Source organism: Terrapene carolina, unplaced genomic scaffold, assembly GCF_002925995.2.
Source record: "Terrapene carolina triunguis isolate 2854851 unplaced genomic scaffold, T_m_triunguis-2.0 Scaffold179, whole genome shotgun sequence".
Taxonomy (NCBI): Eukaryota; Metazoa; Chordata; order Testudines; family Emydidae; genus Terrapene; species Terrapene triunguis.
The window spans coordinates 2,389,916-2,414,231 of NW_020664530.1; the positions used below are offsets into that span (position 1 = coordinate 2,389,916).

The window sequence follows — 24,316 nt, forward strand, 5'->3', positions numbered from 1 at the left end:
GAAATACTTTTTTTTGGTGATAAGCAATATCACAATCTAAAGACAAAATTAATGCTTCAGCAAGCACGATAGCATTTTGATGGCACACAGCATAGCCACGTGGGGGAGACCTACGGTTTGTTTCCAGAGTATAGAGGACTAGAAGCACCCCAAAACCAGCACACTGAGCAACTAGAGAGGAGAGTTGTTTGGCATCATCAACCCCTCTAGCCAACTCAGAATTTGACAGAATGTGAAGGGTGCCCCATCCGGTGTTGTGCTGCTCAAAATATGGAGGCACAGCGGTTGTAATGTAGGGCCACCAGGGTCTGTCTAACATGAGTATAGAGGCAGTGACAAGATGCCCACAGGGACCCAAAGGTCCACATGTCGAGGGGCTCAGAAACCTTTAAAAAGGAAGTCTTAAATTCTAAATCACGGATGTTGTCTCCTGCAAAGCCAAAGACACACAACAAACAGAAACCGTAAAGCATCTAAATATGTACCTGTCAAATCAAATCGCCGGAATGGATAAATATTTTAATATCTATAGCCTGAGACTTATAAAAGAGAGCAGCAGTACGGCATTCCATTCTGAGGGTGAGGGAGACAGGGGCTATACACCGGGAAGGGTTTCTTTTCCCCCACCTCCACCCCTTCTTAAAAACTTTATTTTTAAAGAGGACTTGGCCCACTGCATCTAGGTGCCAAAATGGAAGAAGAGCTTCATTGAAAATCTGCCCCCAGATGTGCGTGTGGCACACGCTGGAAAAACTGGTCCTACAGACTGCATTGTCATTGTGGCTTCCAGTTAAAAATAAAATTACGGATAAAAGCCCTATAAAATCCAAGGTCAAGATTTACAAACAAACATTTATTTAAGCCAAAAATTAAAAACAAACAAACAAACAAAAAAACTTACATTATCTCAATTCCTATTTCTGGATCTCTTAGGTCCTTTTGCCATTGAGGTGCCTACGGCACAATCTGATTGAAAAAAATTAGGAAACAAAAATGGAGCGAAAGACAAATGTCTTTTATTTTGCTTTTACATGCTATTCCCAGCTGTGAATCTATCTGCGCAGGGGTCCAGGCAGAGGCAGCCACTCTGATGCCCCAGACTGAGCACAGCACATTCCAGCGAGGGGCTCCAAAACAGCGGCAGGACTTCAAAGGGGAGTGTTGCACTGTGCTGAACATCCCAACAGCGACAACAGCGGGCTGAACACTGAGCAGCACTTTCAAACTTCAGAAACTTCGTTTTTGAGTAGTTCTGCAGCTAAAGAGGATACACTGCCCCATCTAAAATTTTGAACAAAAGCTGCCATGGATGCCAGGTTTGGTTTTGAGAACACACAGATTTCTCTGTCTGTTTGCAACTTTTATAAGGCACATGTCACCCCATGACAGCAAAGCACCAGAGCTGGTTGAAATTCTTCCAAAATTCAAAATTTTGACAAAAATTTTTGCTATTTTTTTAACCATTTTCCCACCACTCTACTAAGCACTAAACTAACATTCAGTTTTGTAATAAACACTTTCTTTTATGAAATATATTAAAAGCTTGGATTTAACTTTTTTAAACAACCACTCCCTGATGTTAATTTGAACCCACTCCAGAAACTGTTGTAAATGCACAGTATTATTACTGACTTGGATCAATCCCTCCCACGGAAAATGCTGCAGGAGGGACTTAGGGAGTAAATCTCTGCAAGGATCCCTCACAGATACACTCCTCCTAATGTCCAATGAGAGAGGTGAAGTTTGGCCCCACAAAGACTGGCCATACCACCTGCCACCCTCCAATCTTGGGAATCCACAGGCGGTCAGAGTTGTGGTAACAGAAATTCTCTGTGTCTGCTACAAACACTGGGAACCCCTGGGGGAACTCAACAGAAAAGATAATATAGGTCTACTCTGGACCCACTCAGTTTCTGCCATATATCTCTGACAGACAACAGACCCAAGAAAGTGCCCCCCACAGGATCTGGAGGAGGATGACAGGAACACTGCAAAAGATGTAGCTAACTCCCATTCCATGTGAAAGTGGGAGAGATTCGTTCTTGGCAGCCGGGTGGTTCCTCCATGCACTGATCAGTCAGCAATGACCTAGGCTACTATTATCATCTCAGTTAGAGGGTCAGTTTCATAACAGAAAGAAGGCTGCCTGTCAAGAGTAGGTAACAAAGAAAAAAAAATTATTAATGCCCCCAGACTGGAGTTTTGAGATAACAATTCACATTCGCTGAAATAGGATAAAAAAAATTGGCAAATACTTGCTGAATTTTTTTTTTTTTCAATATATGAACAGGTGCATCCAATGAGCTGCCGTTGTGTTGTTAATTTGGTCAAGCCTGAACTGCTCCTCTTTGCCTCTTGGTCACTTTGCATTGATTCTGAGATGCCACTTGACATTACAAGATATGATCTAGTGCAGTTATTAAGGGCCTGATCCTCCCCACCCAATGCAGTGAATAGGAACTGAGGACACTCGGTATCTTGCAAGATAAACCCTTTGAAATGTAAAATTCCCCCTCCCCCAAGAAAATAGTGTAAGTTTCAAACACCAGCAGAAACACATCCCTGTAGAAAAAGTGGGGCAAGGACTCCTTTCAACTATACACCTCCACCCTCACTCACTTCACTGGGGCTGCAGAGATAGCAGAATTCTGTCCATGCTGTTCATGAACATCTTTCACAGAGACCTTTAAATCTAAGCCAACTGAAGTGTCCCTGCCTTTTACATAAGCTAATTCTTTTAGCTTTACTAATTAGGAACTAACAGTTCCTTCAGATGAGCTGCGATACCCAGGAAGAATACCAGCAGTATGTTTTAAATCAAAGTGTTTATAACAGGAATGATTCATTTTTTCCATGAAGAATGACAGGCGGCCTTAGCACAGCCATAAAATTGCATGGGAATTAAAACTGGGGAGAGAATAACAAAAGGAACTACCTACCCTAACCCCACCTCTACAGACAGCATTTACACTAACAAGACTCAAAATAACCAATGTTGTATGAAACTTCAGAAATGCAATGAGATCTGTAACCATGCCAAAAAAAGATTTCCTTGGGGCAGGTTTACATTTGAAAGCTGCAGAGGTGAAGCTGCACCGCTGTAATGCTTTAGTGAACATGCCACCATGTCAACGGGAGAAGCTCTCCTAGTGACATAGCGCTGTCTACACCATGGGTTAGGTCAGTAGAACTGCGTTGCTCTGGGGCGTGGATTCTTCACCCGAGCGATGTAGTTATTATACCAGTGTTAGTTGGTAGGGCAGACCTGGCCTTAGTAAGGACAGAAAAGGTGTAGCATGTGAAAGGAAACTATGGCAATTTTGTCATCTGCCCTAAAATCTTTTTCAAAGAAAAAGGAGATTCATGCAATAGATTAAATGGATGTAAGAACCGTGGTTCCAATAACTCTTTCACTGTAAAGATAGAAATGAAAAACAAAAATTGCCGAGTGCTGCCTTGGATATCTTTCCCCTCTCTTATCAAATCTAAGACAAATGGCACTGGCCCAAACAGGAGGCCACTCCCTCATTCTCAAATGTTAAATGGTTGAGGTTCTCTAGAGTGGTACATTAAAAGGACTGTCAGCCCCAGAATATGTTTGAGCACTGCTCTTTGAAAATCTAGTCCACTCAAAACATACCTTCATCTCCCCGCTACTCTCTGCAAGAGAGCAATCACCCCCTCAGTGATGGATTTATTCCACACATATGTTGTAAATATTGGAAGTAATAGTTACCATCACTCTTTTTAATTAAAAAACAAAAAAAAAAACAAAAAACAAAACACCCCCAAACCCACATATATAGAGACACGCACATTTACATGTAGAAATGTGAAGTATTTGAGCCTTTTCTAATAACTGCAGCTCCTGGAGCGGACATGCATTCCACACACAATTGACTTAAAAGCTCTTTTTTGCTGCAATAAAAATATACAGATGTCCTCTTTCAAAAAAAATTATTTTCCCTTTTCCTGTGTTACAGGAAACCTACCCACACTTTTAAATACAAAGTGGGTATATATAGAAGCACAAATTAGCCATCTTGAAAAGTCTGTATTTTCCAACCACAGGAAAACTAAGGAATTACTGTGAATGTTTACATACCCGGCTACATTGGATTAAAGCAGTATTTTCTCTCCATCTGCCCAGCAAAGCTGGCAAGAAACTACGGAAGACAGTGGACGGCCTTTCTGGTTGTTTCTTCACCTGTTGCTACAGTGGGACTGGGATGTGATTACATTATTCAGTGTTCTTCATAAGGACTACTAAAAATGTCAAGCTGAATACAATCACTGATTTGATAAAAGCACATCTTTTATATATAAATGATGCAACTAATATGAAAAATTAAGTCTGTCTGTCTTCTTTGCTATAAATTTAGCCAGATGCTCATTCATTTAGTTGTCCTCCTGTATCAAATCTATTACAGGTAAGCAGAAATGTGATGGGGTTTTATATGGTATTAATTGCTTGAGGGATTTTACAAACCAAAAAGAAAAAAACTGTAAAGAAATTCCCTTTAGCAGCAGTGAAGTAGGTCTGCCCAGCTGATGTTTTTATACTTTGGGCACTTTTGCGGTTTTGCAGGACTAACTATCCCCCAACCTCTCCTTTGTGCAGGCTAGTTATATGCAATCTTTTGTTTTCTCTTAACTTACTAAGAACCTTGCTCCCAAACCAATGCTTCTGTGCAGGCCACGTCACAACAATGGTAGCCAGGTGCTAATGGTCAAGGTGTGGGCATATTAGGTACATTAAACAGTGGTGACTGGAAAGGTAATAAAAACAACAACAACAATTCAGTCGCAGGCTGAGAACCTATTGCCAGTTCTGCAGTAGATACCATGCAGTATCACTAGCACCTGTGACTGGTTTAGGAAGGGACACAGCAGCCAGTCAGGGATCAAAGTAGCATTTGTCATCACTGAAGTCATCTTAGAACTTTCTGCATCTCAGCAGTACAGTGCACTCACACAATTGCCATATGCTCCCAGAAGTCTCTTCATTCACATATTTTGTATTTACATGTGTTAGAAGCTATAACGTGTGAGCCAAATCACCAATGACATGCAAACTAATATTTCTATAGGCTACTGCTTGACAGTAGTAGTTCTTTCTGCATGTTCTGTGTTCTCCTGCAGGCAAGTCTGTCAGCAGTACGCTGTATACTCTGCACACTCAAAAGATGAGTGACTAACTTGCTTAAAGGGTTTGAACAGGATTAGGGGAGGGGGAAGAATGTAGCAACTGAAATGTCATGTTAGAGGAGAGCTGAAAACCCCCACCATCAACTTTTTACTTAACAAGTATAAAGACAAGTGTTCATTTTCTTATCTAGCCTCCATCTTTATTAACAATCAGACTCTGTTAAAATAAAGGCAGTTGGTGAGACTTAAGGTTGTGAGAGACACACTTTGATCTGCACCCTGATGAGTGCACATTCCCCTTTGCTGCTAGCCCAACTAATGAAGGGATAGAATTAGCTTTTATCCCTGGCACTTTCTTTAGCAAGAAAACATGCGCTAATCAGCTGTCCTCACTAATCAGTGGTCTGGCTAATGACCTTTTGCCTTAAAACACTAAAATTTCTGAATTATGTGGGGGAAAAAAAAACACAGACTGGCCCCTCTTTGTGGGTCTTTAGCCTATCATCTGGAACTGGAGACTGGAAGGTTAAATGGCAAATCTGTATCCTGACAAGGTGATAAATCTATAATCAAAAGGCACTAGTCTTGACACCTCAAGATGTTCATTACTACAGAACTAAATGATTTTTTTTAAACTAGAAGCAGATGAAAAAAATTGCTTAACTCCCTCATATTTTGCCTGTGGAGAAATCCATTCCACATCTGTGTTCAAGTGTCAGTTACTTTCTTACTTTTTATTAATGCCTGAGCAGGACTTCAGAGGTTGAAACCATTCACTTTTTTCAGTAACTCAGGGGGACTGTAGCTGGGGAGAAAATGACAAAACAAAACAAAAAAATCTCTTTCCAAAAGATGTGTTCCCTCCTTTCTTTAAATTGTAGTTAAAATAGCTTTTAAAGAATTGTTTTAAAGCCTATTTGTTTTTCCTCTCTGCTCTTTTTAAATTAGGTGGTTTTTTTTTCATGTGTTGCTAAGAAGGTGGAGCAAATATAACATTTGATGGTTCATGAAGATTAGCAACAGATGATACATGCCCTACTGAAGTCTCTTTTGAAGAGGCCTATGCTAATTTAGGGATACAATGCAACTGTTTACAACGTTTTCCTACATAAACGAAAAGAATAAATATTCTTATATTATCTTAGACATATACAGGCAAAATGATTCATCCTGAGAGAGATGAAAAGTGCCAATACAAAATGCAATTAAATATGACAGCTTCAGTATCCTTCCAGTCTTGCTTTCTGAAATGAACTTGCATTAAATACTCACGATAATGAGGATCCATGTAACCATTCCTGGGGTCCATTGCAAAAACCGTCCCACGATAAGGTACAGAAGGCTCAGAAAGGTGCGATATAGATCCATGGATCTCCTTCTTTATTAATGAGGCCCTTTCCTCACTAGATGTTGAAGGCTCTTCACTGATTTTACTGAGGCCTTGCCCACCTTGTGGCTGCATTGTGATTGCGTTTCTTCTCTCTCTGTGATAGGTCTGTCCAGGACTTTCATCCTCTGGGGAAAAAAATGAGAACGAGAGAGAAAGAGAGAGAGAGAGAGAGAGAGAGACACTCTTTTAGACCACTTATAGCAAATAAAATAAAAGTACTTTTCCCCCGTTTTCACCACTTTCAAAGCCGCAATGTAAGTTTGTGACAGTAGGTGCATGTGTGGTTATGAAAGATGTTCTGGGATATAAGCTGAAAAAACTAGCCCACTCAGACCAAGTGGCAGTTGAGCAGTAGATCATCATCACCCATTCATTGATGCATTTACCAGCGGGGCTATTAATCCTACACGAACGGACACAGTCTTGCTGTTTTCTTGCCTCTGGGACAAGTAGGCTGGAATTTTTGGCTGCTTGACTGGGAGGAAAAAAACAATTTGTCACAAACAGGAGAAGATGAACCCTGTTAGCTGAGACTAAATCAAGTCTAGCCACCCACTGCTGCTTTGTATTTGCCACTGTGCCGTTCCATCCCAAAAAGATGCACTGTTAAAAGACAAGAGCCTGGAGTAATAGAAAAGGCCCTACTCATTAAAATTAAGGTAGGCGACAGCATAATGGGTTTATCCAGTTCCAGTTACTCAGCAAGCACAAGGTACGAGCAGTAAAGTCACCTGCTGTAATAGTGTCACCCACATATGTCGAGATGTACAGACTTGGAGGTTAACACTTTACAGCATTGAGTTAAACATCTTTCACAGACAAACACATTAAAAATATAGTTTACACATATCTGTATGTGACCAGTATGGGTGAAATTCAGCTGCCCTGCATGGAACCCAAATGACTGGATTTTCTGTGGCTGATATGCAGAGGAACTAGGAAGATGAATTCCAACCCCCAACCTGGGGCCAGTGGCTAGGCCTGAAATACAGGCCTTGCGCTCGCTTCTCCAGGGGATGGGCTGAAATGGCTGTTTCAGCCCACTCTGAGTGTGTTGTTATGGCCATGGGATCCATGACATCACTCTTACTGTGGCCCTTTGCCCAGTCTCTCTCTAAGCCACCCTCTGACAGCCTTTAACTTGATGTAAAGGGGGTGCAAAGGACCCATCCATGGCTACTCCACCGACGGCTCCCACACAAAGCCCCACCCTATATGTATTATATACACACACATTTAAGGAGACGCAAGCAGTGCAGGTGTTCAACCGTTAACCACACACTTTCAGGTACCTTTCACATGAGACATATGACTTCAAAGTTCCATCATCTACACACATATCTACACCCTTCTGACAGTCAATCACTGCTTATATAAGGGCAGGAAGAGAGCTGGTTAACAATTCTGTAATCACTGGCTGGAGTCCTGACCTATATCTACAAAGTCAGAACATTTGGTCTCCAGATTCCTGTTTCCAGAAGGCCCACTTTATAACTATGCACTGATAAATAGTGTCCTACGTAAATATTAAGAGATATGTTCATAAACAACTGCAGAAAAGTGTTCGGGAGCTCATCAAAAATTCTGGTGCAAAAACAGATAGCAACAAGAACACTAACCAAAAACACATTTAGGAAGAAAAAAAAATGTATAGGCCACTATTTTATAATTGATGCACCAAAAAAAGAACAGTTCAGAATGATAAGAATCCAGCTTTAACTGTCAAAGGCCAGAACGTTCAAAGTTCTGGCTAAAAGTTCATCTTTAACTCCCCCTCTTGTGCCTACTCAGTACAGGGATAAGAAAGGGTATAAACCTAATTCTAATCTCTCACAAACTTTACACCAGTTGTGACTCCACTGACTTCAGTCGAGTTACCCCTGATTTTCACTGCTATAAATGAGTTCAGAAAGGGGGCCTGTGCATACAGCAATATCTAAATGCATCAGGCTGAGTTCTGACCATGTTCTCCCATCTGTGCATAGAGGACTTGCGGGATTGGGCCCATGGTGAAGTAGTTAATATAAATAGGGACAAAAATATTGCAGAGCTAACAATCTTTGCCTGTTTTTTTTTTCCTTTGTGTTAATATGCATAAGCACTACTCTATCCTCTGGATTAATGGGGTTTAAAGTTTTCCTATTTTTACACTGAAGCTGTTTTTAGTTTACAACTTATATTAGGTTTTATAAAACTGCTTGTATAACTTAAAAAATAGTCCAAGTAATTTTTCCACCAATTTTCTCTCTGGCTCAAGCCTTTTATATGAAGTTTCACCTTAGAGTGAACTTTTGCAGACGAGATGCAAACTCTTAAAAATAGGGGATTATATGCTATTTGAAACGCTGACAGACCCTTAACTAAAGCAGGACTAACCTATGCTACTATACTATGCTGAAGTGATTTGTATAGCAACATAATCAATTTGAAAATCAGATAAGCATTTCATTTCTTTTACTCTTCATGTAAAGTTAACATTTGTTAAATTGCCATCCCAGAATAGAACAAGAAGTCCATGTCTGTTTGAATAATTCAGTTTTATTCTGTCCCTCTCAAGACCTGCATGTGTCAAGAATCAAGGCACCAATTACTGGTATGAAATGAGATGATTTTTTTTAATTGCTGACTGAAATTCAAACCTACTTTTAGTAACTTTGAAAATTAAAGCAAAATGTGTTTCGTTTTAATAAATAGTTCTTAAAAAGGAGAAAAAATATTTTCCAACACCAACAAATTATTTTTCCTCATAAAAATAATGCTTACTGTTTAGCCAGTCAATCATTTTTGAACACTGCTTCCCCTCTAAATAGTCACACAGAAATATTTTTTTAAGTAAACAACATGGCATTTTTGCAATAATAAGGAAATCCAATGGATAAACATTTTGTTAAGAGTTTACTTCATACTCTGCACCACAGAGGTGCTTTTGATATGGGAGTAGATGAAAAACTTGACAGTACACGCACTCCAGAATACAAATAGCCGAGTGATTTGAAAGAATTCTCTATACACTGAAGGGAAACTTTTCTTGCAATAATTCTGCCTGCTCTTGTAACTGCAGTAAAACCACTTCAGTGAGCCAAAAGGCGAAAGCTGTCTAATCTCATTCTGTTTCAGCTGAATTGTTCAATAAAGTTTAAGAGTAAGTGCAGACAAGCTGCGCCAGGCCAAATTATTGACAGAAACATACCGTCCACCATGGCAACAAGTGGGAGTCTATAGCAAAAATGTAAGCAAACAACCCACTTCTCTAGCAGCATCTGCCAATAGATTCTTACAGCCAAACACAAGACAACGGTTACTGCTATCCTATGTTTAAAAAACGGCCTGCTTTAGGGTCAAAAGAAACATCTGATTTACTAAAAAGTTTCAGAGAGATGAATGATTTAAAGTCAAAGGGCCTGATTCTCCTCTCACACCTGTTTTGTACCCCCACTTTTTAGCACAGTTTCTCCTGACTTACTGACGTATTACAGAAAAAGGAATCATGCCCAAATGATAAATTTGCACTAGCTTCTCCTTCTCCACATGTGTCCCCACTGAATGATAACTAGCTAGTAGCCACACACACGTTTAACAAGTACCCAGTCTGGAGCTATCAAATTAATCCAAGATTCTCCCATCTAATGGGAAATATATTTATTCTTGGTATTTAGCCATACTCATTTTTTTAAACATAGCACCAAAGAATACTTTGTTTTATTAATAAATCTTTTCAAAAAGCTTGTAATCGATCTATTTGCCTAACCAAATGCATTTTTAATTATTTATTTTGTTTACCTAACAAAAATGAAAAAAAAAAATAAGGGAAACAAACATCAACATGTCAGTCCACTAAACTTCTTGTCTCCATTAAACTTTTGTTTGTTTGTTTTCATTAACGTTCTGCAGACACAAGTGGAAACTTTTTTATTCCAAGCCTTTTAAAGTCAGTTTCACACCATTGCTTAAGATGCTGAAGCTCCCCTCAACAAAATTCTGAGATGCCCACATTTAAATGACAAGTCATCATTGTAGCTAAGGCTGCATGCGTTAGGCTTCATAATCATATTTCTATATGCAACTTGCAACTAGCATTATTGTCTTGCAACTGATTAAGGAGGACACACGTCATCTGGGTAAGAGAACAGACAACATACTTACAACTCAGTCCAAAAGACCCTGGCTTACTCTCTCGAAGCTCTTCTCTTGACCGAAATTCTCTAGCTACGGGTATGTGGACATTCCTCTCTCTCTCTCTCTCCCTCCCGCTCCCTCTCTCTCAGAGGCAGTGCTTCTCCCATTAGAGGAATTAAAAGTGGTTGGTGCCATGCTAAATTTAACAAGCTCATTAGTATTCTTCCTGTGTGCTTCCTAGTGAACTCTCTCTATTCAAGCAGCTCTCTCTAGCTGAGGGGGTCAGGCGGCTAATCATTAAATCAAACTAATGTCACCCTATCACAATCGGCCTAAGAGAAGGAGGGTTTATTATTTCAGTTTATGCTAAATAAACGGTTTTACAAATGGTCTCCAAGCAAGGTCAACAGCAGCTTCAATTACAAGACAAACTTAACAAGAGTTGCTATAAACCAAGTGCTCCGTATTGACTTAAGCACAAGCTCTGCTCCGCATATTGCCACTAGCAGGATTGTACAGGAATGCATATTGTAAAATAAAGGAAAGGGTAATCTTTTCTTTGCCAGAATTTGTGACTGCACAGAGACTGCTCATTCACCTCTCCCCAACCAGCTAGCTGCTCAGCTCAATTCACCCCACACAAAGGCTGAAGACCAGACCTCAATGGACCGAGTGAAACATGTTCAAAACTAGGCTCTCTATTGTGACTGAATTTCTTAACATCTTTTCAAAAAGCGGAGAATGCCTTGAGGCTAAAGGAAGAAACAGGCTAATGGTGAATTGGGAATACTGAGCAAATTTCAGAGCCCTTTCCTCCTAGCTTTTGAGGTTGAAAGCAAGCTCTTTCCTTTCAAGTTTCAAAGTCCTTTTTCCTCCCGCAGTGTCACAGAAGGATTTGAAAAGAAGGTAATTGTGCTCACAGTCTCCCTGATCAGAGCTTACGTCCTATTTCTGGTATTTCGGAATACTTCTTGCAATAATGGTGCATATAGCTCAATCCCTTAACCGTCCTGCACTCTGCAATTGCTCATTAAATGAACAATTGCTGGTATAAAATGCCTTTTATGTTCAAGGTCTGGATATAAGATAAGCATTCTAGTACTCTAAATTTGGTTTACTAAGGAAACTCTCCATCATTAAATTACAAAACTGTAGTCAGAATATCAGTTTTTCCCAGAAAAGTAGCATTTTTGGTTGCTGTGAACCAAAATGGGGGGGGGAGATGTAAAAAAGACTGAATAATCAGATTCTTAATGGAATAGATATCTAATAAAGAAGCCATTTCCCTTGTGTTTAAAAAGGTCTGTGTTTTTGAGACCCAGTATTTTGCTATTTGGAATGTTGTAATAGAGCCACTGCCAACCTCATTAGTATATGGGTGTTCTAAGTTTCTTGCATACATACATTGATTACCACTTTTTTACAACCTTCAAGCAAAAAGCAAGCAAAAAACAAAACAAAACAGGTAAATATATTTTGCTGGAAAAATACACCTGTAGAATTATGGCTGATTTATTTGATAAATTCCACAGTACGTGTATTAACTAAAATGTTTCTTACTATATGTAGGAAAGTTTAAATCCAGCACGTTGGTCCCAAGATTGTTATTTTTTATATTCTGAACAACTGCACACATAGGAGGTGATTTAGAGACACTGACACAGATATGTATTACAAAATTCATAATGAGTTATAAAAAATACAATCAAGCCGTATCACAGGCTACAAAAACTGATAGATAGTAAGAACTATGCTTACTTTATTCGCAGTGCTTGAACATACATTGTACAAACAATTTGTGCCTTACAAACAGTATACCTTATCTAAGCTAACAACTTAAAATGGACAGTTTTATGTTACTGTTTGTAATGGATTTTCGACTTAAGTTATTTTTTCCCCATCATATGTGTGGCATTTTGCAAACATTATTTGAGAACTTTAGAATACAGATACACAGTTCTTTCCCTGCTTTTCTTTTTATCATCCTGTTCCTTTCTTTTGTCTTTTTTAAAATTTCTGCAGAAATAAAATAAATTGAAATAACTGGACAAGAGTTACTGTGAGAGGTACTAACTATGGACCTTAGCCTGTCAACACTGTCAGGAGTAGTAGCGCTTACTACTGTAAACAGTCCCATAAGCATAATGCCAGGTAGCAAGAGTTTGCAGAACTGGGCCCTTCTTTGTGATATGAAAATTTTACGAGATAGTATATCCCTATTATCTTATCAAGATTACCTTCATGGTCATTATAATAGTGCACACAGTACAGCTCAAATTTGCATTCAATCTTTTGTTTCAAAACTGAGCACAAGCCCAGAACACTCTGTAACAATGCAATCCCTATGCTTTATGGAGTATAGGGCTTGATCCTGCACTCTTTGAAATCAATGTCAAAGCCCTTACTGACTTCAGTGGTGCAGGATCAGGTCCACGTAGAGTCCAAAGTCACACTGACAGCAGCAGGATCAGGCCCAAATCCTTCTTGAGGTACATCATTGGGTGCCCCGGGAGTAACATGTGGAAGTTTAGAACTCTTCTAAAAAGTTTGAACAACAGAAGAACTTTCTTTAATTCAAGTCAATAACTAGCTAGATTTTTTTACTCAGGAGAAAAATTAAAATGTAGTAGGAAATTTAAAGCCCAGCTTTGGGTCAGCCTCAAGCAAAACCCCATTGGCTTTAATTGGGAGTTTCTCTCTGTAGGACTGCAGCATTGGGCCCATATTGCTAAAATGAAAAGTGCTTAAATAAACTTGATTAACTACAAAAGACCAGTTTAAGCTCTCAAATCATAACCAGTATATTCCTCATATGCCATAGAAAGGGGATGCAAAGAGACTATCTGCACCCATGCAGGTGCACAAAGGTATCGCAAGTCAGTCCGCAGCTGTAGAAACCACCTTGTTGAGTACAGGCTCCCTAGCTGTTTGTGTTCTCACACACAAAAGGGAAAAAGTGTGGGCAGAGAGCAGCGCCAGGATGCCTTGCACTAATCCAGTGCAGAGAATTCATGGGGCAGAAAAAGAACCTAAGCCTGCATATTACTGAAGGTAATCACTGGGGGCTTGAGCCTTTCCATTGACTTCTACAGGCTTTGGACCAGGTCACCAAAGCTGCTTGCAGTGAACAGAATTCCTGTACAATCCTACTAGTCAATCTGGCTGCTGCTGCCCGAGTGAGTAACCTACCCAGCCACAGCAAGAGCCTGATCCTGAGAGATGCTGAGCATCCTTGGCCTGCTAAACCCAGGGTTGTGAGTTCAATCCTTGAGGGGGCCATTTAGGGATTTGGGGCAAAAATCTGTCTGGGGATTAGTCCTGCTTTGAGCAAGGGGTTGGACTAGATGACCTCCTGAGGTCCCTTCCAATCCTGATATTCTATGATTCTATGATCCTCAACACCCACTGAAGTCAATAGGAGTTGAGGGCCCTCAGCACTTTGCAGACCCAGGGGCTCTAAAGAAGCAGGCGCCTGCTTCTGAAAGAGCTGGATTGGGGTCGAAATCTGCACAGGCTTTAAAAGAGCAAATAAATACAACTGAAATCCAAATGGCTGAAAATCATCTTTTTTCCTTGCTGACTTCAGGGCTAAGTGTTTCTCCTATTACAGACAGTAGGTTATTGCTCTGACACTTAACGCCATTCAGCGAGTGCAGCCCCCGCACTCCGTTTTAGGTGTTTGTGACGTCACTGACTGCTGCAAGAGAAACACAGAAGCCCAGGTATCAGCAGGTGGTGAGCTTTTAAATTTACCTTCTACTAGAAGGCCCAAACCCTCCTTGCTTTCCTCGCGCAAGTAATCCCAGGGGTTCTGTGGAACTACTCATGCAAGTAAGGCAAGAGGGATTTAGCCTCACATCCAGCATCAGAAATGCTCAAGTGGCTGGGTATGAATGGTATATAGAATACAAACCATCTCTGAGATGCTTGTTGACATATGGAAACGTTATACTGACTGCTTAGCTCAATGAAAAGAATCTCATAGCAGTTGTAGAATCACTACATAGCTCCAGCAAAAAAAGAAGAAAAAACTAAATACTACAGGGGTAGACATCTACAGTCATAGTTAACTGCCAAATTTGCAGACACGGAGTTGTACAATTTCTTCCTTTCAATTTGTATGATTTAATTTTAATTTATATTTTTATAATCATTTTAATTTTTTTTAGTACTGCTACTTAAGAAATGAGAAGCATTAACATAGTCCCAAATAAAAGCTTGAGTTTTTTTACTGCTATTTATCAGAAGTATCTCCTTCTCTATGAAACTCTGCAAAGACGGCGAGTTACTGTAAGTCAGCCTCCGCAAACTAAAATGTTTGCTTTGAGTCTGTTGAACAGAGCTAGGATCAAACTTAGCAGTTTAAACACATTTCCAGGCGCACTGCTCTCCCCCAATATTTAAACTCTTCAAAGGCCAAGATTCGTAAATATACCTTGGAGAAAAGTGACTACGTACTTTATGATCTGACCACTGGCAACTATTTCTCAGGAAGGAGAATTATTCTCAACTTCTTGCAAAGCACTGAAAGGTTCCTCTGATTAAGAATTTGAAAATGTTATGAAGTTCCTTCTGTTAGCCAGTTATTAGACTGTTAGTCACTGCTTACTTTGAGTGGACTAATTAGTCACATCAAAGAAGCTACAATAACCTCTCAGGAGAGTTTGGTTTTTTTCAATGTATTTCTCAATCATCTGATACCCGCAGATAGGCATAAATGTGCTAACCGTTTAATTTAACTTTTAGACATAGGGAGACACATCCTATGGTATTGCCAGTTTGTACCACACCACATTGGTTATCTGGCCTCAAAGCTGGTTTAAAAGGCCCAAGGGTGATCCTCCAGCAGCACAGAGCCAGAATAGCTACTCCCTGCCATACTGGTATAGCAGGAAAATGGGTATGTGGCTAGAATACACCTGCACTACACCAATCCTCAGCTGTGGTCTCAGCCTCCTATGGCTGTTATTAGCCTGAGTAAATTAAATCAGCCTTGCACAGAAGCTGCGCCAGGGCCAAGAGAATGCAAAGGTGAACTTTACATTTGCACACCATTGCATTTTGAGCAGATCAGCCAGAGCCGATGATCTGGCCCTCGATATCCTAAAAACTTAATATAATTGGCCTTCTTATATGCAACAGAATTAAGATTTCCTTTCTCTTTCTCAAACAGACTCAAGTGGGTAAGCGTAACAAGTAGCCATGCACCAAGCAGTTTAATAACAACACAGAACCAGGTAAACCCTTTCAGTATGGTAGACTTTGCCCATTTCAGTGTGAATGTACTGTTGCATCCTCTAGTGCCATTGTGGTTAAGATTCTATCTGTGCTTCCATTATATCCCATACTTCAGGGCTTTAAAACATTACCTTTAAACAAAAAAACCCAATGTGCATGCTATATTTCAGAACAAACATACTAGTCGGGTTGTGCTCTGAGTTATACCCCACACCACCTCAATTGAAGTCAATGGGCAAGTTCTAAGTCAGAGCAGAATTTGTATGCTGTATATATTTGTTTTAATTAATTATATGATATAGATACAAACTATACCCTGCCTTACATCCTGCCCAAACATAATGGTTTCATGAGGTTGCATGAGGTATATATAGAATGTAAACTTACACACACAAATGTGTATTACTACATTTCATATAAAATGTCTATTGACCATTTAAAAAAAACTATAATAGTACAAAACAAATTTTTAAACGTATCAGGTTTGGGGTGGGGGAGAGCAGTTAAGAGCCCTGTAAGCCAAAACAGTTGATTTTTAAGTAAAACATTGCTGGTCATTATTCCAGAGTGCAAAGTAGGCCCTTCTAAAAATGACGGTTATTAATAAGTGGAAGCTAGCAACCACATTCCTGCATCTTTATTTTTCTCCCCCTTGAATTTAGAAGGAGCTAAGTTGATGGTCTTGGACCATGAAGTCTTCTGTTTATTCACCAAACAGGTACAGCAAGTGCAAGGGTTCGGAGGCTGCCCACCATGCCCACTCCATACCCCTTCAAGTCACACACACACCCCCCCCAATAAAACCCCCTCCCACCTGAAAAAAACGGTTACCTACCTTTTCATAACTGTTGTTCTTCGACATGTGTTGTTCGTGTCCATTCCATTCTAGATATGTGCACGCCTATGTGCACAGTTGTCAGAGATTTTTGCTTTAGTGGTATCCATAGAGTCGACTGCAGCACCCCCTTGAGTGTCGCACTCATGTGCTGGTATATTAGGCACAGCTGGCCCTACGCTCTCTCAGTTCCTTCTTGCCAGCAATTCTGACAGAGGGGCAGGAGGGCGGGTAATGGAATGGACATGAGCAACACATCTTGAAGAACAACGGTTACGAAAAGGTAGGTAACCGTTTTTTCTTCTTCAAGTGCTTGCTCATGTCCATTCCATTCTAGGTGACTCACAAGCAGTATCCTCGGAAGTGGGCTTGGAGTTCACGGTCTTGTGGCTTGCAGCACTGCTCTATTGAAGCCAGCATCATCCTGGCCTGCAGGGTAAGTGCATAATGGGATGTGAATGTGTGGACAAATGACCAGGTGGTCGCACTACAGATGTCCCAGATAGGCACTTGGACTAGGAAAGCTGCTGAAGAGGCTTGTGCCCTGGTTGAATTAGTGGTTATGATCGCTGGAGGGGGCACTTTTGCCTGATCATAGCACCAGCGAATGGAGGCAGTGATCCAAGAAGAAATTCTTTGAGCAAACACTGGACGACCTTTCATCCTGTCGGCCACCATGACAAACAATTGTGTCGACTTGCAAAATGGCTTGGGCCTTTCAATATAGAAGGCTAGCGCCCTCCTGACGTCTAGGGAATGCAACCTATGCTCCTCAGATTTATGCAGCTTTGGAAAAAAGACAGGTAAGTAAATGTCTTAGCCCATATGAAACTGTGAGACCCTCTTGGGCAGGAAAGCCGGGTGTGGCCGCAGCTGGACCTTGTCTCTGTAAAAGACTGTATAGGGTGGTTCCAAGGAAAGCACCCAAATTTCGGCGACCCTGCGGGCAGATGTTATTGCAACCAAGAACGCCACCTTCCAGGAAAGAGAAGGAAAGAGCAGGAAGCCAGAGGCTCGAAGGGGGTCCCATAAGCCGTGACAGCACAAGGTTCAGGTCCCACAGAGGGACTGGGTCCCTGACGTGCAGCTAGAGGTGCTCAAGACCCTTGAGGAACATGGAAGTCATGTTCTGGGCAAAAACCGACCTACCCTCGAGCGGCGGATGGAAGGCCAAGAGAGCAGCCAAGTGGACCTTAATAGATGAAAGGGACAGCCTTGAAGCTTGAAATGAAGAAAGTAGTCCAGGATTAACTGCAGTGAGGCCCGCTTGGGCTGAATGCCTTTATCTGAGGTTCAACAAGTAATGCGCTTCCATTTAGCCAGATAGGCTGCTCTGGTGGAGGGCTTTCTGCTGCACAACAGAACCTTTTTGACACCGGCCGAGCACTCTTGTTCCTCTGCATTTAACCATGCAGCAGCCAAGCCGTCAGATGCAGCACTGCCTGGTTTGGCTGCAGAAGCCTGCCTTGGTTTTGGGACAGCAGCTCCGGCCGGAGTGGTAGCTGTAATGGAGCAGCCACCAAGAGGTCCAGCAGTGTGCTGAACCAGTGCTGGCATAGCCAAGCTGGCGCTATGAGGATCATCTTCGCCCTGTCCTGCTTGATCTTCATGAGGACTCTGAATTAACGGCACTGGAGGGAAGGCGTACAACAGCGCTCCGACCATAGGAGCAGAAAAGCGTCTGACAGGGAGCGTCTGCCGATCCCCAAATCGAGCAGAAAACATGGCACTTCCTGTTCTCCCTGGATGTGAACAGGTCCACCCGGGGAGTCCCCCACCTCTGAAAGATGATGCTGTCCACCTCTGGATGGAGCAACTACTCATGGCGAGACGAGAAGGTCCTGCTGAGGCCATCTGCCAAAGCGTTCCTGGCCCCAAGGAGGTGTGCGGTTACGAGATGGATGTCGTGTTGTACACAGAGGTCCCAGAGCCAAAGGGCTTCTTGTCAAAAGGCAGGTGATCTGGCTCCACCTTGCTTGTTGATACTGAACATAGCTCTGTATTGTCCGTGAGGACCTGAACCACCCTGCTTCTTATGTGAGGTAGGAAGGCTTGGCAGGCCAGGCAAAATGCCCCGAGCTCCCTGACGTTGATGTGTAGGGAGCGATCATGACTTGACCAATGACTTTGCATGCTGAGACCACCCAAGTGGGCTCCCCACCCCACCCCAGGTCCAAGGCATCGGAGATGAGGGTCATCAATGGGGACGGAGCTGCGAAGGGAACTCCCTCCAACACTGATGCAGGATTCCGCCACAATGTGAGTAATGACAGTACATGGTCCAGGACCCTCACTACATGGTCCACGCAGGGACCAAGCTGTGTCTGTTGGGGACGCAGACTGATGCCAGCCACACCTGCAGGGGCCTGAGGTGGAGCTGTGTGTGCTGAACCACTTAAGGGTAGGCCGCCATGTGCCCCAACAATCACAGGCACGTTTGAGCAGTGGTGAGAGGGTGGGCTTGCATGCATGAGATCAGGTCCGCCATGGCTTGGAACTGGGCCTCGGGGAGGAAGGCTCTGGCCTGAATAGAGTCGAGGACCAAGCCAATGAACTCTATGCGTTACACTGGAATTAAGGTTGACTTTTTCTTGTGTATTAACAGCCCAGATCCCAGCAGGTGGAGCAAAACAGATTGAGATGCCACCGCACCTGATTCTGGGACTGGCTCTTATTAGCCAGTCATCAAAGTACGGGTAAATTTGAACACCCCAGTGCCTCAGGTGAGCAGCCACTGGTGCTGTGCACTTTGTGAACACTCTCGGGGCTGACAAGAGACCGCAGGGCTGTGCCATGAATTGGAAATGGCGCTGGCCCAGCACAAAACGGAGGAAGCACCTGTGCCCTGGGAAAATGGAACTATGCATCCTTCAAGTCAAGGGCGGTGTACCAGTCTCCTGGATCGAGGGGATGATGGAGGCCAGGGAGACCATGTGAAATTTCAACTTCTTGAGAGACTTGTTGAGGTGACACATGTCAAAAATGGGTCTGAGGCCCCCTTTTGCTTTCGGGATTAGGAAGTAGCAGGAGTAGAACCCTTTTCCTTTCATGTCCCAAGGGACATCCTCCAACGCCCCCAGGTGCAGGAGGTTCCCGACTTCTTGAACGAGAAGTTGCTCATGAGAAGGGTCCCTGAAGAGGGACAGGGAAGGGGGGTGGGAGGGAGGGTCGGCCACAAACTGCAGGTGTAACCCAAAGATATTACGTCAAACACCCAATGGTCTGAGGTCAGCCGTGACCAGGCCGACCAGAAGGGGCGCAGGCAGTAGAGGAAAGAGTAGGATGGTGGATCCCGCGATGTGACTGGGGTGCCATCCTTGAGCGCACCATCAAAATGCCTGCTTCTGGCCTCCTTGGTTCCTGGAAGGCCCAGGCTGAGCAGTCCAATAGTAAGATGGCAGGTGTCACCGCTTAGACCACTTGTCTCTATCCTTTTTCCTGTAGGTGCTCAGCCACGGAGTTCCCCAGGACCTAGACTAGGGATGCGGAGGAGGCAGAGAATGGAACAGCGGCCTGGCCTGCTGAGGGGTATGAAGGCCCAAAGAGTGGAGGGTGGCACAAGAGTCTTTAAGGTCATGGAGCCTTGCATCCATGTGCTCAGAGAAGAGCCCTTCCCCCTCAAATGTGAGGTCCTGCATCAAACGGGAGGTCCTGCATCTCCTGGGATAACCCGGAGGACTGTAACAGGAGCTGCGCCGCATGATCACCTCATGACCACCCTGGTCGCCGAGTCCATAGTGTCCCAGGCCATCTGGTGGGCCCCTCTCACCACTGCTGTGCCTTCTTTCGCTAAAGCAGTGAACTCCTGGGCTTTGTCCTGTAGGAGGGCCTCCTTGAATTTGCTGAGGGAGTTCCACTGATTAAAATTGTACCTGCCTAACAGGGCCTCGTGGTTAGACACCCAAAATTGCAGGCTGGCTGTCGAATAAATTTTCCTGCCAAACAAGTCCAGTCTCTCGGTGTCTTTGTTTCTTGGTATGCCACTGACTTGGCCCTGCCTGTCCCTTTCATTGACAGTGGACACGACCAGTGACGCTGGTGGAAGGTGTGTGTACAAATATTCGAACCCGTTTGCAGGGATGTAGTACTTCTTTTTCACCTTTTTAGAAGTAGGTGGAATGGAAGAGGGGGTCTGCCACAGCGATTTGGCAATCTTAAGGATCCCTGGTGGACGAGCAGCATGACCCGGGCCGGGGTGGTGAAGGATATAAATTAAAGAGGTCGTCGGACTCCTCTGCCACCTCCTCAATTTTCAAGTTCAAATTAGTAGCCACCCTTTTAAGGAGGGCCTGGTTCTCCTTGAAGTTGTCGGGGGGGGACTGCCCATTCGGAAGGGGTCCGCCACCACTTTGTCCACAGACAACGACGATCACACTGCCACAGCAGGGGTGGGTTTCCCTTCCCTCTCCGGGGATGGCTCCTAAGGTGTTGAAGCCCACTGTGCTGCCCCCATGTCGGATTCGGTGCTGCGTTCTGATTCTGGTGCCGGTGAGGCGTGGGGTCCGATGCCTAGGAGCCAGGCGTGGGGTCCGAGCAGGAGGGCTCCGACGCAGGACGCAGCACAGGGGCGAAGTCCCAGCTGGGACTCTAACTTCCGAACTAACCTAATACTTAACTTAATGGCTAACTAAGTACCTACCAACTACATACAAAGAGGATGGACAATGGGTTGTAAAGAACCAATAACGCTCTTGCAATGCAAGACGAGGTGCTCCGACAAACCGTCAGGGGCGGTAAGAAGGAACTGAGAGGGTGTAGGGCCGGCGACGCCTAATATACCAGCTCATGAGTGCAGCATTCAAGGGGGTGCCACAGCCAACCCTACAGATACCGCTAAGGCAAAAAATCTCTGATGACTGTGTACGTGGGCGCGCACACACCTAGGATGGAATTGACATGAGCAAGCACTTGAAGAAGAAGAAGCAATTTCCTGAAAACTCTGAAAAAAATCATCTCCCACAACACACACCCTTCTGCTCGCTCGCCTACAGGTTTCTCTGCTGGGCGGGATACACTAGCCCATTGTACAGAGATGCACATGGCCATATTACAGCTGCATCCTTAAATCCCAAACTCTATCATCAGATTTAAGTGAATGCCAGGGTGGTTCCAAGGGACTGGTGCATAGGTATGGGCAAAACAAAAGAGAAATGGAGATTTTGGAAAGAATACAAAGAACAAGTTTCTTCTATCATAGTCGGACTCCCCAAAGGCACAAGTTTAGGGGCCTCGAAGGATAGTTATACATACAGTTATAATGTATAGACTTATCCTGGCTCTCATTTTTAGCCTGCTTAAATCTTAGTCCCACCAATCCCCTCACCTAGGGAAGGAATAACCTTCAAAGCTTTGCAGAGCTGGTTTGGGTCAGATAAAAACTGAATAATTAAGATGATTAACCAATGTTTGCTGAGTTTCAGAGCTCCCCACTCCCAGAAATGTGCCGTCTCCCTTTGCCTAACCACCCCTTTTCACAAACAAGCCCTATGACCCTCATTCTCTCCCCTCTGCCTGATGCTGTTGGAAAGGCTCACGCTATCACTGGAGGCAAAGCCTGAACCACCTGTATTCACCACTAAGGTCTTGGAGGGGCAGATAAAAGGACATTAGTTTTTCTGGCTCTTCAAGGGCTAGCTCAGTCCCCCTTTCCTGTTTTATTTTGGGAGAGGAGGCAGTTCAGCCTGAAGCCCTGCTTCCTTTCCCCCAACCTTATCCCTCTACACATCCATGATACTCTGGCATTTTCTGAGTTGAGAGTAGGGAAGTTTTCTTCTCCCCACCACTGTGCAGTAGAAGAACTATAAAATAGCATGGAGATAGAGCTGGTTCTTAACCAAATGTTTTCAGGGCTCAAAAGAAGGCTTACTATTAGTTGGAGTGTAAGGATGAGCAAAAGTGCTTTGAGAATTAGTTTTTTGAGACAATTCTGCCCATCCCTAATTTTACCCCTCTTGTCTTAATGCTTTAGCATATTTTTCTACACTTCAGAATATTGTTGCTAACCATTTTTAGGGATATCATACATTTCAAATCATCATTATGTGATGTATATCTGAGGATGGATGAACAGGCAGATAATCAGGAATGAAATTTGTAATTTCACAGAGGAAGTTTCAGAAACATTTTATTAAACTTTTGGCTTTCACACTGAATTTATTTGCTGTGGTAGGTTCAAATCAGAATTTTAAAGTTATTAATCATGTTTCAGTGGTTCCAGAAATGTACAATTGGACAGAAGAACATTTAACATTTTTCTTTTTTTTTTGGTGCTTTGATTTGCAAGTAATACCCTAATTATTTTGTGTAAAACTAAACCAACCAGCTTCACAAAAAAGGACAGTTAAATAAGTGTATGCTTTATGGAAGGTGAGGGAGAAAACACTTGAAAGCAACTTCACTTGGATTATTTACAAACAAGCATAAACAAAAATTTCACTGAATGCTGCTCAGGAGTATAATCCACTCCTGCATGCTGAGAAAGAATGTGAAGCTGTTGCCAATAAAAGGGGTTTCATACTAAACAAGAAAGTTCTCAAAAACAAAAGAGGGTTATCAAATTATAGTAAATTTAAGTAGCCTGTTTTTTAAAACAAAACAAAACTAGGATTTGCTTCTTAAAATTCACTACAAGGAATTGTAACCATTCCTAAATGTGCCACAGGCTTTTCCATCCAGGCAATATTAAAACTAACAAGATTTTTTTAAATTTCTGTTAATTGTAAGGTATGTGCAGTAATGAAGTGCAGTAGTGCCGCACTGAATCAGAGGAACTGAAGCAAAAAGAAACAAAGTTCATGAAAAAAGGGGCCTCCTACTGAAAGAGAAAAATTTCAAAACTAAAACTCAAATCTGTACAAGCATTTCACAGGAATCTCTCATAATGGGTTTGAGCCTACAGTTCTTACACAGGAAAAACTTATTTTGGTAGACTCATAATGGAGTTTTACAAAGTAAAAGACTAACCACCAATCTCTTCTCCAACTTCCTCTGTTGCCTTCAGCAAGTCACTTAGAGCAGTTGTTCTCAACCAGGGGTAAACATACCCCTGTGGGTATTCTGAGGTGTTCCAAGGGGTACATCAACTCATCTAGATATTTGCCGAGTTTTACAACTGGCTAAATAAAAAGCACCAGCGAAATCAGTACAAATTAAAATTTCATACAGATGACGACTTGTTTATACTGCTCTATATACTATACACTGAAATGTAAGTACAATATTCATATTCCAATCGGTTAATTTTATAATTATATGGTAAAAATGAGAAAGTAAGCAATGTTTCAATAATAGTGTGCTCTGACACTTTTGCATTTTTATGTCTGATTTTGCAAACAAGATCTGCAACCAAAGCATATTTGGGTGAGAACGTAAGCCTACTCCAAAGCCATCCTGCGTACCACCTCACCCCTGCACACCAAGGTCTCAATTCTCTACAATCATGAATACCCTGACTTCCCATTGTCTTTAATAGCAGCTGAGGACAGTCAAAGACAGCAGAAGTGGATCATATAAGAATAATTACTGAATCATAAGTAACAAAAATCAACCTCAATAGGAAAGAAAAAGAAAATAATCAACCTAACCGTTAT

General features: G+C 42.5%; 1 protein-coding gene across 1 annotated transcript in view; it reads right to left on the reverse strand.

Annotated features, from left to right (window-relative positions):
* The window catches only part of LOC112113485 (transcriptional activator GLI3), a 251,295-nt gene that overhangs the window by 158,301 nt on the left and 68,678 nt on the right, over nt 1-24,316 (reverse strand). The window contains exon 3 of the mRNA XM_024209776.2: nt 6,421-6,663. Within this exon, the coding sequence (XP_024065544.1) occupies nt 6,421-6,663 (243 nt within the window). The remainder of the gene's footprint in view (nt 1-6,420; nt 6,664-24,316) is intronic.